Source organism: Vicugna pacos, chromosome 12 (genome assembly GCF_048564905.1).
Source record: "Vicugna pacos chromosome 12, VicPac4, whole genome shotgun sequence".
Classification (NCBI taxonomy): domain Eukaryota; kingdom Metazoa; phylum Chordata; class Mammalia; order Artiodactyla; family Camelidae; genus Vicugna; species Vicugna pacos.
Window position 1 is genome coordinate 45,685,086 of NC_132998.1, and position 15,087 is coordinate 45,700,172.

Sequence of the window (15,087 nt, forward strand, 5' to 3'; positions counted from 1 at the left end):
ATCTCTAGGAGTTACCTTTTAGTCTCTATTATACTGCTTAATCATCGAATTTGTGTTGTTTTCAACACAGGATTGTTAGTAGTAGAAATGAGGAAAGCATGACCAGATCCCATGTGGGTTCTGTGCCCTGATGGGCAAGACAGAGTGACAGGTAGAGTCAGACCAGGAGACCCATTAACTCTGCTGAGCCCAGAAGAATCTGAGTCGTGGTCTAAACCAAAGATAGAACATTGAGGCAGACATTCTGGATTCAAAGACTGCACAGTCTGCTTTTTATAAACTGCTAACTGTGAGGGGATGGGAGAGGTAACCCTGCAGGGCTGAGTATGCCCCACCAGCCATATTTCTCTCAGCCATTCCCTGTAGTGAGAGCCTCTTGGTCCTGGGTATTAGTACCACAGCCCTCCTGTGGCAACTCTAAATTGCAGGCAGAGTGCCTAATCTGGGATAATGGGCCTCTAAAGGTCTGGCCTAGAATTTCCAACCCTGATAAATGAAAGCAAATAGAACAAAAGCCAAAAAGATGTCTGGAGACTAATCATCTGGCCCGGAAAATGGGTGAACCATTGTTACTAAAACATACAAATGTGTAAGTTTTAATATTAGGAAAGAAATTAGAGAAGGATGTGAATGAGCAAATCACCCAGAATTAAAGGAGAATTCTGTACATTAACAATTCATCTTGGGGCAAATTACAAAGAAATTGCCAGGACACTGAAAACAGAGTTTACATGGTATGAAGTTGTCAAAGTTTCCCATCTCCATGTTTCGGAACAACTTAGTAGAATGTAACTAGTGGAATAAATGCTCAATAAACGTCTGTTGAGTGACCAAGTCAATGATTGAGTAAATAATTAAAGGAATGAGTTAATCAATGAATAAGCATATTTTCTTAGGCTTCAGCCACAGATAAAAATGCACTCTGCTCATCAGCTATTTGTAACCCCTTGGTCTCTATTTAACCCAGACTTGGCAAACGAGTCGTTATATAAGTTGCCTCTTGGGCTCTCTGCAGTCATTTCTGAAACCCCTAGTATCTGCCTGGTTTTCAGACAGATGACTGAAGGCCACTGATGACTGTCTCATTGCAAAATTAAAAGTTTTTTTTTTTCTTACCTTCTCAATCCACACCCACCTTGCTGAAGCAAATGATAGAAATAATGTAACACCAGTTCTTAAGTCTCCAAATCTGTATAATAGTCACTAATGAATCTCAAGATATAATTTAAGCATGCTTGAAATGCAAATTATTTTTTGTAACTCAATATAATATTCATTTTAGTCTCCCTTCTGCTTGGGTTGTGAAAATGTAATCGCAGCCAGTTTCAGGCGGCCTTCTCTGCCGCTTCAGTGGCACTCTCCGTGTTCTGGCTGTGTTTAAGCCTGTCTCAGTCCTCTGTCACATCACATACACCTTTCTTCTCTGGGCTTTACCCAGGAAGCAAGTCAAAAGGCCTTTGCACTTGGATCCTATAAAACAGGGGTTATGTCATCTGCCCTGTGCATCAGCTGAGAGGGATGGACTATCTCCTTTTCTCAAGGTTCTATAATGTCTGATTACAAGTTCCTTCTGTTTTGCTTCTCCCTAATCCCAACTTGAGAAGGTTTGGAGAAGCCTCTTTGAGTTTACTTGTAGTAAACATAGTTTCCCCAACTATTATCTATGCCATGATGTTCAAAAAAGTATTTTGAAACTCAGAAACCAAGAATTAATTTAGTTTTTTGCTTTTTCTTACATCTGTTTTATAGGTATGTGTGCATATCCGACTATATCCTTAGTAAATTTCTCCAAAAGTAGAAGTCTTCGTTTATAAAGGATTTAGTCATTGCATAACAATAGTGCTCTCCAGAAAAATGGTACCAGTTTTTGTTACATTATTAGGGCATATGAGAATCCCTTTTCCCTATATTCTTGTCAATACACCATATTTAAAAATACATCTTTACCATTTTAAAATTAAAAGTGAAATTTTTTTTCATCTGTATGTCTCTGATTACTAGGAAGCTTGGATATATTTTCGTAGGTTTATTGGTCATTTAAAAAAAATTATTTGTGAGTTCACTTGCCCATGTTGCTTAAATCTTTATTGACTTGTAAGAGCTCTTCATTCAAAGACTATTAACAGATTGACTGTCATATATTTAAAATACTTTTTGTTTGTTATTTGACCTTTTTATGGTGTGTGAGATACAGAAACTTACAATTTTCAAATGGGAGTGGTTTCCTGGCATTTTTTCTTAAGAATTGTTTTTGCATCACAAGATGATGAACATTGACTTCATTTTAATTGTTTCATGGTTTTATTTTTACATTAAAATTTTTAATCAGCTTGTTATATTTGGCATAGACTATGAGATTGGGATCCACATTATTTTGTATCATTTAATTATTATGTGTTCCAGCATCATTATTTAACAGTCCTTTTCCCCTTTGGTCTAAATTCCACATTTGTCATATAATAAAGTTTTAAATATGATGGATCTGCCTCTGGACTCTGTTCTGTTCTACTATCTCTTACTACACCAGTAAGACACTGCTTTAATCAGTGTAGATTCTTAATAAATGTTCATATCTGATAGGAAAAGTCACCCTTTAGTGCTCTTTTTAAATTTTTTTCCGAAGTTTTCTGAGGAAGGCATTCACTCTGCCAGATGAGATTTGGACATTTCCTTCTAAGTGGTAGTGTTATCTTTTAGGTCTTCATTGTTTCTCACCCTCCTAGCTTGAACCTCCATTCAATCCATCCTTTTCCCGCCCTAGTGCAGCCTGACTTGCTTATGGTTCAACTCCAGATGTAACAAATAACAACAACAATGGCAGTAAATCCCATTTGCCATTATCTTGTTGACATTTCAAACTGGGATTGTACTGTGATCCTAAGGTCACACTGGACTCTCAAAAGAACAAGAAGGCTCTCCCTTTAAGAGACACCACTGTCTTTTCAGAGTGTGGAAGGAGAGCACCATGAGAAGGCTGTGGAACTACTCAAGGCTGCTAAGGACAGCGTCAAGCTGGTGGTCCGATACACCCCGAAAGTCCTGGAAGAAATGGAGGCTCGCTTTGAAAAGCTACGGACAGCCCGGCGTCGGCAGCAGCAGCAATTGCTAATCCAGCAGCAGCAACAGCAGCAGCAGCAACAGACACAGCAAAACCACATGTCGTAGGTAAGGAGTGCCTTCTTACAAGGAGAGTCCCCTGCACGTGCAAGTCTGTTTTGGATTTTTTTTTAAAACCGTTTCTTTGACAGCTGGAACATAATCATTAGATTTAATAATCCAAACAAAATCTATTGGGTATTTTACATAAAAGAACAATGACCTCAGAAAATTTAAACAAGACAGTTGCTTACTTTATGTGTCATTCAGCCATATTCCTTTCAAATATAAGATGGTTTAGAAAACAAGATACTTTGGGAGGGCCAGGTACAGACTATACAATGCTTTTATATAAATTATGAAAATACAGCATCCATGCGAACCCAGATTGTGAGCCGTGTGGCTACATGACAGGTGTGGGCTGGATTCCTGCCCAGTTGCCTTTGCAAAGTGTACAGACTAAGCAACCATACAGTGCTGATCCTGGGATGATCCCCTTTAGAATACTGAAACAGAGTTTACTAGAAAACCACTCCGTTGAAAAGAATGAAGTAGAGACCTGCCAGTGTTTATGTGCTGAGAGATTTTGAAATTCTCTTTGGGTGCTCACTTAAAATGTGTCTTAAGATGTACCCACCTTTTTCTAAATTCCACTTTGTGACAATGAATGCTAAGTCAAAACCACTCTGACAAGTAGCATAGAATTATTTTTCGTTCTTACTCTACCAAATAGAACGTCAGAAATCTAGAGGTACATACATCTTCCTTGCTATTTTTTGGAAGAGACAGTTCATATCCTTAGATACTATGATGTCTGCAAATGTGTATTTGAAATGAGGTTCAGATGCTCTTTGGAAGATGACAACGGGTGATGGTAGTTTACACTCATTCAGTATCAGTTTACTACTTGCACAACGAGAAACAGTGGCTGTGAGAAGAGATTTTCAAATTTTTGTGGCACCCATGAAAAGGAGAAGTATAAGAGTTTGGGATTTGTTCCCCAAGAGGCCTGGGAATTTAACTATCTACTTGTCTTTTATAACCTGCTGGTTTTATTATGTATAGCATAGTTTGGTGTCTTTATATGAAATTACATTCCATTCTAAAAACTACATTTATTCAGCAGTAAATATTTATTTCTGACTGTGATGGGCCCGGCACTGTTCAGTGGTCTGTAGAAACAGCATGAACCAAGCAAAGTCCTTGTTCTCATGGTGCTTACCTTCTGGTTGGAGGAGATAGTTAATTAACAAGTAGATAAGAATATCCTATTGAGATCAATACTTTGCAGAGTTAATATAGGGTGCTTTTTTTTTAATATAGGGTGCTTTGATAGAGACTGGCTAGGTAATGACTTTTGATGAGGTGATCAGGGGAGACCTCTCAAAAGAGGTGACATTTAAGGTAGATTGAATGACAGGGAAAAGCTATGAAACAAGCATAAGAAGAGGAGGAAATAGACAGTCCAGTAGCTCTAAGGCAGATGTGAGCTATTTGATGTTAGAGGCATAGAAAGCCAAGGTGGTTAGGGAATAAAGAGTGAGAAGGGCAGTGAGACAGATGGGAGCCAGAGCACAGAGAGCGTTTTAAAGCACTGAGGGAAGTTAGATTTTATTGCGGTGGAAACCATCGAAGGTTTTTAAGCAAAGGGGTGGCATGATATGATTTATCTACATAAAAGAACCACTCTGGCTGCTGTGGGGAGAATAGATTATTGAGGGTAAATGTGAAAAGAGACCCATTAGGAGGCTATTATATAGTCATCCAGGCAAGAGATATGGTGGCTTGGACTGGGATGATGGAATGATGTGGATGAATGTGGACCAGTCATTTTTTCCTTGTCTTTCTCCTCTCTTATCTATCCCAAATGTAAAGGCACTTTACATTTGTACTTTCAGAATCCTTTCAAAGGTCTTTTTCTAATAATAACAATCTACTATTCTTTAGTCAGACATTGACACTCTTTTCATTAACTCATTTTTTTATCCATTCTCAATAATACAGTCTTGAACCAATTCTCCTATTTGCTTTACCACACTGGCCCATGGTAAAATTGTTGTAAAAGTGTTCTGAAAGAAATATGCTGCCATTTAGACTTCTGAGGTCTTACTGTAAGCTTCCAACATTATGCTCATTCAGTCATCATTGGAAGTATACAACTCGGTCATAAATAATTTGCTGGGCTCAACTCCATTTCTCTGTTCCATCAGTCTTCATTAAATCACTTGAGAATTTCCTACTATCTCATTACCAAAGACTTAACATTTTAAATAAAAGACATTTAAAACCCCCATGTTTTTTTCTTACACAGGATATAGTTAAGCTCTGTTCAAGTGAACATGAAATGTACATGTATGCCTGACAAGAGAGCACTTGCAATACCCAGGATCATGGCCCCATGAGATGAAACTGTAGTGACCATTTCAAGTATAAGCAAAGTACAACCAAGTCATGTCATCCATGAATTTTATGGTGTATTCAGTCAAAGAGACCTACATTAGCTCTTGTTCAACTTTTAATTAATTAGATTTTTCAGGATTAAATGGGATTTGTTACACTTGCTGACTCATACTATGGTTGCTTTGGAGAGGAGATTTGAAACTATTTATTCTTCAACTCTGGGTATTCTTTATATTTTCCAACTCTTTGCTAAAAACTTCCCTCTGTGCATCTATATTCCTCTTGAGTTCTCTGAACATCTTTGCCATCATTACTCTAAACTCTTTCTTGGATAAATTGCCTATCTCCTCATCACTTATTTCTTCTTCTGGGATTTTATCTTGTGCCTTGGCCTGGAAGATATTCCTCTGCCACCTCAAATTGTCTATCTTTCTATTTGTATTTTTAGGTAGGTTAGTTACGTTTCTTGACCTTGGAGAGGTGGCCCTCTGTGGGAGATGTCCTATGCGTCCCAGCAGTACACTCCTCTCTTGTCCCCCAAGGGCCAGGGTCCAGCTGGTCCCAGTGTAGAGTCTGGCTTGTGTTTATGGATTCCTTCCATAGGCTTTAGGATTGTTGTTTTCTTCTTTCTGGTACCTGCCCCCTGGTGGATGAGGCTGGGCTAGAGGCTTATGAAGGTTTCCTGGCAGGAGGAGTTGGTGCCTGCCCACTGCTGGGTGAAGCTTGGTTCTGGACCTCGGGTGGGTAGGGCCATGTCTAGAGGCATTTGTGGCTTGGGAGGTCTGCTGATGGGTGGGGCCGTGTTTCCACCCAGTACGTTATTTGGCCTGAGGCTTCCCAGCCTTAAGCCTATAGGCTGTTGGGTGGGGCTGGGTCTGGGTGCTAACGATCCAATCAAGATGTCAGCCTCCAGGGAAGCTCATGTAGATGAACACTCCCGGAATGTCCGCCACCAGTTTTTATGTCCCCTGGGTGAGCTGCAGCTGCCCCCTACCTTCCCAGGAGACCTTCCAAAACCAGCAGGCCGGCCTGGCCCAAGTTCCTATGCAAACACTGCCTCTGCCCTTGGACCTGGTGCACGCGAGATTCTATGTATGATTCCCTAGAAAGTGAAGTGTTTGTTCCCCCCAGTCCCTTGGGGCTCCTGGAGTTAAGCCCCACTGGCTTTCAAAACCAGATGGCCTGGGGGTTCCTCCTCCTCCCAACGTCAGAACCCCAGGCTGGGGAGCCTGCCGTGGGGCTCAGAACTCTCACTCCTGTGGGAGGGCCTCTGCGACTTAATTCTTCAGTTTGTGGGGGGTATGAGGCCCAATTATATGGTGAGCACGCTCCTCCTACTGTCCCACTGTAGTTCCTTCTTCATGTCCAAGCTGAAGAAAATATGTTTTGCTGGGTTCCAGTCTTATTTTTCCAGTGGCTGTTAGCAGTCAGTTGTGGTTTTGTTGTAGTTGCGAGGAGAGGCGAGCTCTCGGTCCTACCGCTCCACCATCTTGACTGGGAAAAAATCTGAAGCTATTTACATTAAACAGATCTCTGATTTTTTTTTTTAAGTTTGACATGTCAAGCAAAGACTAGGTAACGCAAAAATACTTGTCAGATATTGTCTTATTGTTTATCACATGAAATATAATGTCTGTTCTCTAAATTAGAAATAATATTTTGTATCTGAGAAGTAATGCGCAATGGTCAGTTGCACATACAGATGGAAAATAGGTTGAATGCAAGTAACGTGTGGAGAATGCATCTTAGGCCTACTCCTTTAAACTCTTCTGAAGTAAATCTCAGTTGTCTTTTCCCCTAACTTCCATGCTTATTAATCAGGAAGAATAGATTACATTTTCTAAAAAGTAGTAAATATGATCACTATATATTATATTACAGAAACCTAGGCAGAGGATATGAATATAGGGTTTTTTTTAATGCTATAGCCACTGTTTTTGAAAGTGTTACGTTTATTCGGCTTTAAGGATTTCTTTCTGTTTTTTTTTTAAGAAGTATAGTTGATTTAGAGTATTAGTTTCAAGCATACAACATAGTGATTCGACACTTACATACATTATAAACTGATCATCACAAGTCTAGTTACCACCTATCACTATACGAAGTTCTTACAGCATTATTGACTCTCTTCCCTATGCTGTACATTACATCCCCCTTGACTTATTTATTTTATAACTGGAAGTTTGTACCTCTTAATCCTCTTCACCTAATTTGCCCAAATAAGCCCCCACCCTATAAGCATCTCATTTTTTAAAGTATGACTTTATATAAATCCATATTTCACTCAGATTCCCAAAGAATAAAAGAAAGAAGGAAGAGGGATGTGTTTTGAGATGTCAGCAATCTGAAGAAGTTGAAACTTAAAGTTTGTTTAATTTCTCTGACCTCCTATTGGTGGATCCAGGGTGAAGAATTCATTTACATTCAAATACAGGCTGGATCTCAGCGGGTTTATGGAAGCAGCTGTCCTTTGCCGGTAGCCTCACTGACTTTCTTTTTTCTCCTCTTCAGGCCCTCATTTCCCTTATTTTGTCCATTACTCACTGCTCTGTACCTTTCACTAACACTGCCACAACCAGGGGCCTAATGACCTGAACCAGGGAACCTGCCAGCCCATTTACTGAGAGCTCCTGAAGGATGACTCTGATAAAACTGAATTCAAGGAACTCCAGAGTATCAAGCAGAAAACTGAACCAGAAATAATAATCATAATACTGGATAAAATTTATTGAGCAATTAGGATGTGCCAGGAACTCTTCTAAGTGCTTCATATACATTAAATTTCTTAATCGTTACAATAATCCTATGAGTATTAGGTACTGTTTTTAATCTCATTTTTAAGAAGGAAACTGAGTTATGTAGGATTTTTTAAAGTCTACTCACTTCATAGCTAGCAAGTGATAGTGCCATGATACAAACCCAGAGGTGTGGGCTTCAAAGCGTCTTTCCCTTAACCGTCCTTCCTTGTAGATACGTTCAGATGAGCTTTCCAGGAATTCAGTCTCTGCTTAGAGTTGATGCTAACCCTTACCATGGACCTCCCAGCACCCCATGCTTCAGAATATTTCATCATCGCAGCTCTCCCACTGCTGCTCTAAAAAATTACAATTGTAGCGGCTTAGAAGAATTCAAATTAATTTTCTTGTTTTATTGTAGGACCGAAGTCCAAGACAGTCTCACTAGGCTTTCGAAGGCTCTAGGAAAGACTCATTTCTTTGCCTTTTTCAGTTTCTAGGGACCGCCTGCATTCCTTGCCTCCTGGTTCCATTCTCCATCCTCAAAACCAGCAATGGTGGTCAAGCCCTCACAGTGCACTGCTCTGATCTCTGCTTCCATCATCACATCTCCTTCCCTGACTGCTTCTTTCTCCTTCTTCCACTTTTAATTACATTGGACCCACCTGGACAGTCCAGGATCCTCTCCATATCAGCTGTTTAGCAACCTTAATTCCATCTACAACCTTAATTTCCCTTTACCATGGAATCTAACATAGTCACAGTTTCCAGGGATTAGAATGAGGACATATTGTGGGAGGGGAGCATTACTTGTCTACCACAATGACTCATTTAGAAATTAGCAAAGCAATTTGATCAACAAATTTAAACTAATGTGGAAAAAAAGAATTATTAATCTGTTGAATTATAAATCATGGGAATGAGGGGGACAATGAGAACATTTGGAGCCAGTGCTTCTTCCCAGTGGGTATTTCAATCCCGCACGCTTTGGATGCCTGGTGCTGTCAGCTGCTGGCGTATCCCGCAGGCCTACTCCTCCTCTGGATGGATGAAGAGATTCGAGACTCTTTCTGAAATTCACCTGCTCTGAGTCCCATTCCCATGTAACTATATGGTGCATTAATTTATTAAAATTCAATCACTTGGTAGCTAACGGACTTGAAGGAAGTTATTCAATATACGACTCAGTCAGATGATCTGTTATGGAGATTCAATAAGAAAGAGTATGTAAAACTCTTAACCAAATATGTGGCAATTAGTGAACACTCAATAGTAACAGCAGCGTAGCAGAGTAGTAACGACAGGTGATACTTCTATGTGGTATCCTGTCAGGTGACCCCTGAAGAAGGACAGTGACTTCATGTATGACTTTCAGCTCCACTCTGCAGGCCCAAGGTGCTTTTAGGCAAATCTTCAGAAGGCTTGGCGACTGGGGAGTGTGGATGCAGAGGCGGTAGATTGCAAACCTATTCCCCTCCCCCCACTTTCATGCCAGCCAGAACAATTTGTTAAATAAAATGTTTTTGTATATGGTGCTCGGCATTCATTGAAATAAAAACATCTGCAGCTTTAAAAACAAAGAGTGAAAGCTGTTCTTTCTGAAAGAAATGACTCTATAATGGTGGAAGAGTGACAGGTCTGGGGGAGTGTTTGGGGAGACTGCTCCCCCAAATCTGACCGTACAGGGCAGCTGCCTACTCTGTTCTGCTCCATGTCAGGCTGACCTCATGGGAGAGGAAATGAGCCTACCATCTGCTTCACGGAAGGGATATTGGTGCTTCCAGCCTATCAAAGAGAGGCTTTGCTTACATGTACCTCAACAAGAGCGCTACCAGTCATCCGAAGAGTCATACTGTAAAGGTTTTCTCTCCTTTGACTCCACGAAGAAAAACAGAGTCATCTGGAATTGGGAGGAAGAAATGTCTTACATTTAAAATGTTTCCAAACTGGTGTTTTTTAATTTAATTTTAGGGAATAACTGTGTCTTTCCCATCCTCATTTGATAATTACTTCCTTTGCAAACATCGAACAATTTTTTCACGTGTGGAAGACTGCATGAATGATAAAGCCCAAAATAAACCTGTTCTCACATAGCACATGCTCCTTTGATATTTTTAGCACATTGTAGTTGACAAATGAATACTAATCACCGATTTCTCTTCGCTCTTCTCCGCCTTCCAGGTCCTTGAAGAAAAGCTACTTGATCAAACATCCAATAGTCACAAATTTGAAACCGTGCTTCAGAATCCCAGCACATAGTAAAGGAAAAGACAACACTGATAATTATACCTGTCAAGAAACTGTGAACATGTGTTGTATAAATTCTTTGCCAAGGCAGCTCGACACCTTCTTTCTCTGGGGCTGAACCCCCCACCGTTCACGAGCTCTTTACGCACACAGACCTTCCATTCGCTGCAGTGGGAATTCTCAGTGTGTAAAGGGAGAGGTTTTCCAGTCTGCAGACTGAAACAGTATAAGAAGAATAAAGTCCATGACTTTCACATAAATCACCAGGGCCAGGGTTAAATGAATCTTGGGTCTATAGCTTTTACAGAGATTAACAGATCCCTCATTAGGCAATAGTTCAAACTGCATCAGTTCAAGGTTGTCGCCACTTAAAAGAAACCTACACACTGCCCCTCACCCTGACCTGTTCCACATCCATATTGCTGAGTTGTCTGAATTAGAATTTGAGTTAATTGCAAATTCAACCTCTGTTCCCCTCTTGAAAACGGCAAGTTGTTACACTATATTTATACTCTCTTCAGGTTCCAGAAGCAGTTGGCTTTTTATTTTCTGTTTCCATGAATTTTATTATGCATGAACAGAGTGGGGCAATTTCAGCTCAACTTTTAGTTGGTTAGAAGCAAGGATAGAGAACTCTGGTACTGTTTGTTGTTTGTTTTTTTTTTTTATTTAAGTCTTACTCATATCTATTCTTATTAATTCTAACAGAATGTAATCTTTATTTATTCCACGAAATGTATATTATCAGAGTTTGGTAACAAACTTAGGTCTTTTTTTACCAAGTGTTAGGAATCTGGAAAGGGAATACAATGAAAGGACCTAGCTTCATGAATTCATCCTCATGATATTTATATATAACCCTGCTCTCGATATTTTTAGTTGAGTTTTATATTTTTGATTGATAAACTCTAGAGAATTCTAAACTCTTTTTACCTACACTGATGTGCTGTCATAGAAGTCTATTTGATATTTTAAAGCTGAGGGCTTTACAAAACTAAATTACATATGTGCATATATATATATATATATATACAAATATATGTCATTCAAAGTTTAGGTCAGTTTTCCCAAATATACACTGGATATTTTTGTCAATCTAAGATCAAAAATACTATCCCTCTTAAAATTAGGCATACGGAAACCAGTGATATTAATATTGTGAATGAAGAGATGCCGCTGCTTCTAGGGTAAAACTATACCTACTTCATTACACATATTTCACATAGGTAAATAGACAATGAGACATCATCTTTCAGAAGAGTATCATTTCCTGGAAAATTATCTGTTAGAGTTGCTGATACTGTTTATAACTTTTGACTTACGGTTAATCTAGGAGCATAAATCTGATTTTACTTTATGGAATTAACAGGAAGTAATAATTATTTGGGCACTTAAATACCTTAACCACACAAGTGTACCTGAAAAAAAGAATAAATGTCCAGTTGAAACATTCTAGATAGATCATTAAAACTGAGGCAAATATTTGAACAATCCCTCTTCTCAAAGCGAGAAATTGGTTCCCCAAGATACAATAAACTTCCCATTTCAGATGGGTCCCCAAATTAGCAATTTATGAAGCTCAGTTTAGGACTTGTTTTCTTGGGAATACAATAAGCGACCCCGCGCATTTCCTTTTGCCCTGTCAGGCGGTATTACTGTCCATACCAGGTTCTGCCTAGTATTCACAGCCCCTCACCCAGCGTAGGACGAACAGCAAGGAGCCAAGGAGGTGCGCCAATCCCAGCAGTGCCCTGCTGTGGTAACAGACTCCCATCCTCGAATACATACCATGTTTTACTCATGAGAACTTGTGGGAGAGGGCTCTGAATGTTATGTAAAAATAGGTTTACAAAAGAGATAAGCATGACTAAAAGGAATGAGTGGACAATATGTGAGTATTATTCAGTTTCGAAGAGGTAGTTCTCATTTTTATAAGAAAAATTTAATAAAACATATATTTTAGTTATCATGTAACAGAAAAATATTAAAGCTATTCAGGCTATGCCACAGATTCTCATAAAGGGAGATCATGGCACCCTTGTAATGAGATAATGGTCTTTTCAACACATCTCAAAACATTGTATAAATTTGAAGCTTAAGGTATATTTTCATTTAGCCATTAAGTGGTTGCTTAATACTAAATTATATGTTTTCACGTCAATATAAATATTGTCATGGTTTTAAAGAAGCAACTATCAGATGCGCAGATACCATACATTTGTGTTTTCTGGATGTCTGTATTTTGTGCTTCATCTGCATAATGTTAAGTGATAATAAATGTGTGCCCAGTTGTTTGTCCAAGTGAAGGGGCAGTCCATCACACCTAAGGCATCTAAGGACAGATTACACGTCACGCTGGCCCTTCATACAAATGACCAGTTGAATGGCCAGTTTTGTTCATTAAAATGTAGTTATTGAAATGTAAGCCTTCTCCTGAAGTTTTAATCAAAAGTAGCCATTCCTAAGACTTAGAGAGGACCCATGTGGTTCTCTAAAGGTTCACTGAAGCCAGAGGGAAGAAGAAAAAAATTACCAGAACTTGTATTAATGCTTTTTATTATTAATGATCATATTAGAGCCACTAACATGTCCAAAATCACATTAAAGATGTATCAGTTTGCTCCTACATGAAGCTCAATCTTTAATGCTATAAACAAATGAGATATTAAAAGCTAGGGGAAAAAGCGTTACTATTTATTCATCAGTGACCCTGGTAAATTTTAGTTCTTTCCCTTGGCCGGGTTAGTGCCCAGATTTTTCCAAACGCTCTCCTGCTCTGATTTTGAAGGCAAATATACAGAGCATAGTTCAGTAAAAGAATACCCCAACCTCTTCATTGAGGCATTTACATTTTGATTCTGTTGCCATTTGAAGTAGAACATCCACAGGGAAATAATGAGCTTAAATTACAATTGACTTTGGAAAGAATAACAGATTTTGTGCTTCCTCAATCATGTAATCAATAGGGAATTCTCTAGTTATGTGAGCTACCACTATCTTTTAAGACAATGCTGAGATCTAAATGCAAAAATCTATCATTCAGGAGCTTTTTAAGAATTCAAGGCTGTCTCTAAAGAACTTGGTTAGAGATGGATTACACCAAATTACAAATGCAGTTTTCAACCATGGCAAAATCAAAGTGATCTGATCTCAGTTCATTTCACTCGGCTGTGCCTGCAGGACTCTGAGACACTGGGATACTTTACCTGCATTATTTTTAACCTCCGTAGATATTTGTGGATGTGTGGATAATGCCTGAACTTCTCATCTTTGGGCTAGTTTGTGTTTATCACACAGACACAGCTTGTTAGTAAGACCAGCTTTAACAACATTGTGAGGTAAAACTCAATGGTCTAAAGATTCAGGGAGGCCAACATAAGGCAAAATCTCCCCAAACATGGGGTACTCCTATCCATCTCATCCCTCTCTAGGTCAAAATCCATGAGAAAGGGCTGAACCTGCCTTGTGGACTGCTATATCCCTGGCATCTGGGATAATGCCCCGCACAATATAGGCACTCAATATTTGTTGAATGAATGAACAATTAAATAGGTGGATAGACAAGTAAATGAAGTTTGTCTTCTGATAATCTGAAAAATGTCAGCAACTTATACTGATTGGCACTATAATTTCTGAGTTATATAGTTAGAACTAGAATTGACTCTTCATAAATACTTTTTAGACATTTGAATTTAGAACCAATTGCTTCAAGGGCTACTAACAAGGGTTTGAGGACAGTTAGATAAGGAATAATGTTTGGGGATTTGGAGTTTTTACAGTGAATAAAACTCAGCCTTTCTAGTTATTTATGAAAGCCCCTTGAGTTACATGCGAGGATGACCCAAACACAGAACTCCATTTATAAATTTTGTGAACTATTACGTTTTCATCTTTAAAAAAAAGAAAATTCACATCATCATGCATATTACTAACATCCCCTTCAATGTTTATTAGTAACTTCTAAGTTCATCATAATTGGAGACACCATCTCTAAATCCTCTCCTGCTTCCAAAAGATCACTTCTTTCTTATTTGCTTCCTAGAATGTACCTAATCACAAAGCTATTAAGATTTGTCCATGTGTTTATTCATCTAACAGGTATTTACTGTGCACCTGGTACATGCTAGGTTCTGGAAACAGAATGGCAAACAAGACAGACATAGTGCCCCCAGGGAGTCTGCCGTGAGGAACGCCTCAACATTTACTCTAGTGGTAACTGGAGTTGACTGTCCATTGTGTCCTTCTTCACAGCTGATAGAAGAAATAAAATCCCCGACCCTGTGGAAATCATAGAAGACTCCCTGTGCATATCTACTCGAGGCTGCATTTCTAAATACCCTACTCAAGAATGCTGCTCCATTTATCCATACACCATAGTTACACCCCAGTGACAGTTTATCCATAACTAATACTCACTTAGCTCTTAGGAGGTTCGACTGTGCTCAGTCCATTCATAGACTATCTCACTGAATCCCTTCAACAACTCTGTTCAGTAGGTCCGGTTTTATAGACAAGAAAACAAGCACAGCTATGTGACCTCTCCAAGGTCACAGAGTTAGCACATGGAACTGGCGTTTGAACCCCCACAGTATAACACAAGAGCTCATGT

The 15,087-nt window shown here is 39.1% G+C and overlaps 1 protein-coding gene and 1 long non-coding RNA gene across 12 annotated transcripts in view; one reads left to right on the top strand and one right to left on the bottom strand.

The window, feature by feature from the left end:
• Window positions 1-10,538, top strand: part of LIN7A (lin-7 homolog A, crumbs cell polarity complex component) — a 207,073-nt gene extending 196,535 nt beyond the window's left edge. For 10 of the 11 annotated variants that reach the window (XM_072973342.1, XM_072973341.1, XM_031683305.2 and 7 more), the window contains 2 exons: window positions 2,947-3,165; window positions 10,413-10,538. In XM_072973342.1, coding sequence (XP_072829443.1) covers window positions 2,947-3,165 — 219 coding nt within the window. In that variant the 3' untranslated portion in view covers window positions 10,413-10,538. Of the gene's footprint in view, window positions 1-2,946; window positions 3,166-8,724; window positions 9,378-10,412 lie in introns of those variants that run through there. The other variant, XM_072973337.1, reaches the window with a different exon arrangement.
• LOC140700241 (uncharacterized) lies at window positions 9,281-15,086 on the bottom strand. Its single transcript, XR_012078603.1, has 4 exons — window positions 14,895-15,086; window positions 10,521-10,694; window positions 10,047-10,131; window positions 9,281-9,428 (listed from the first exon to the last, which is right to left on the bottom strand). It is a non-coding gene; the product is annotated as an uncharacterized lncRNA (long non-coding RNA).
• Between the last annotated feature and the right edge of the window lies 1 nt (window position 15,087).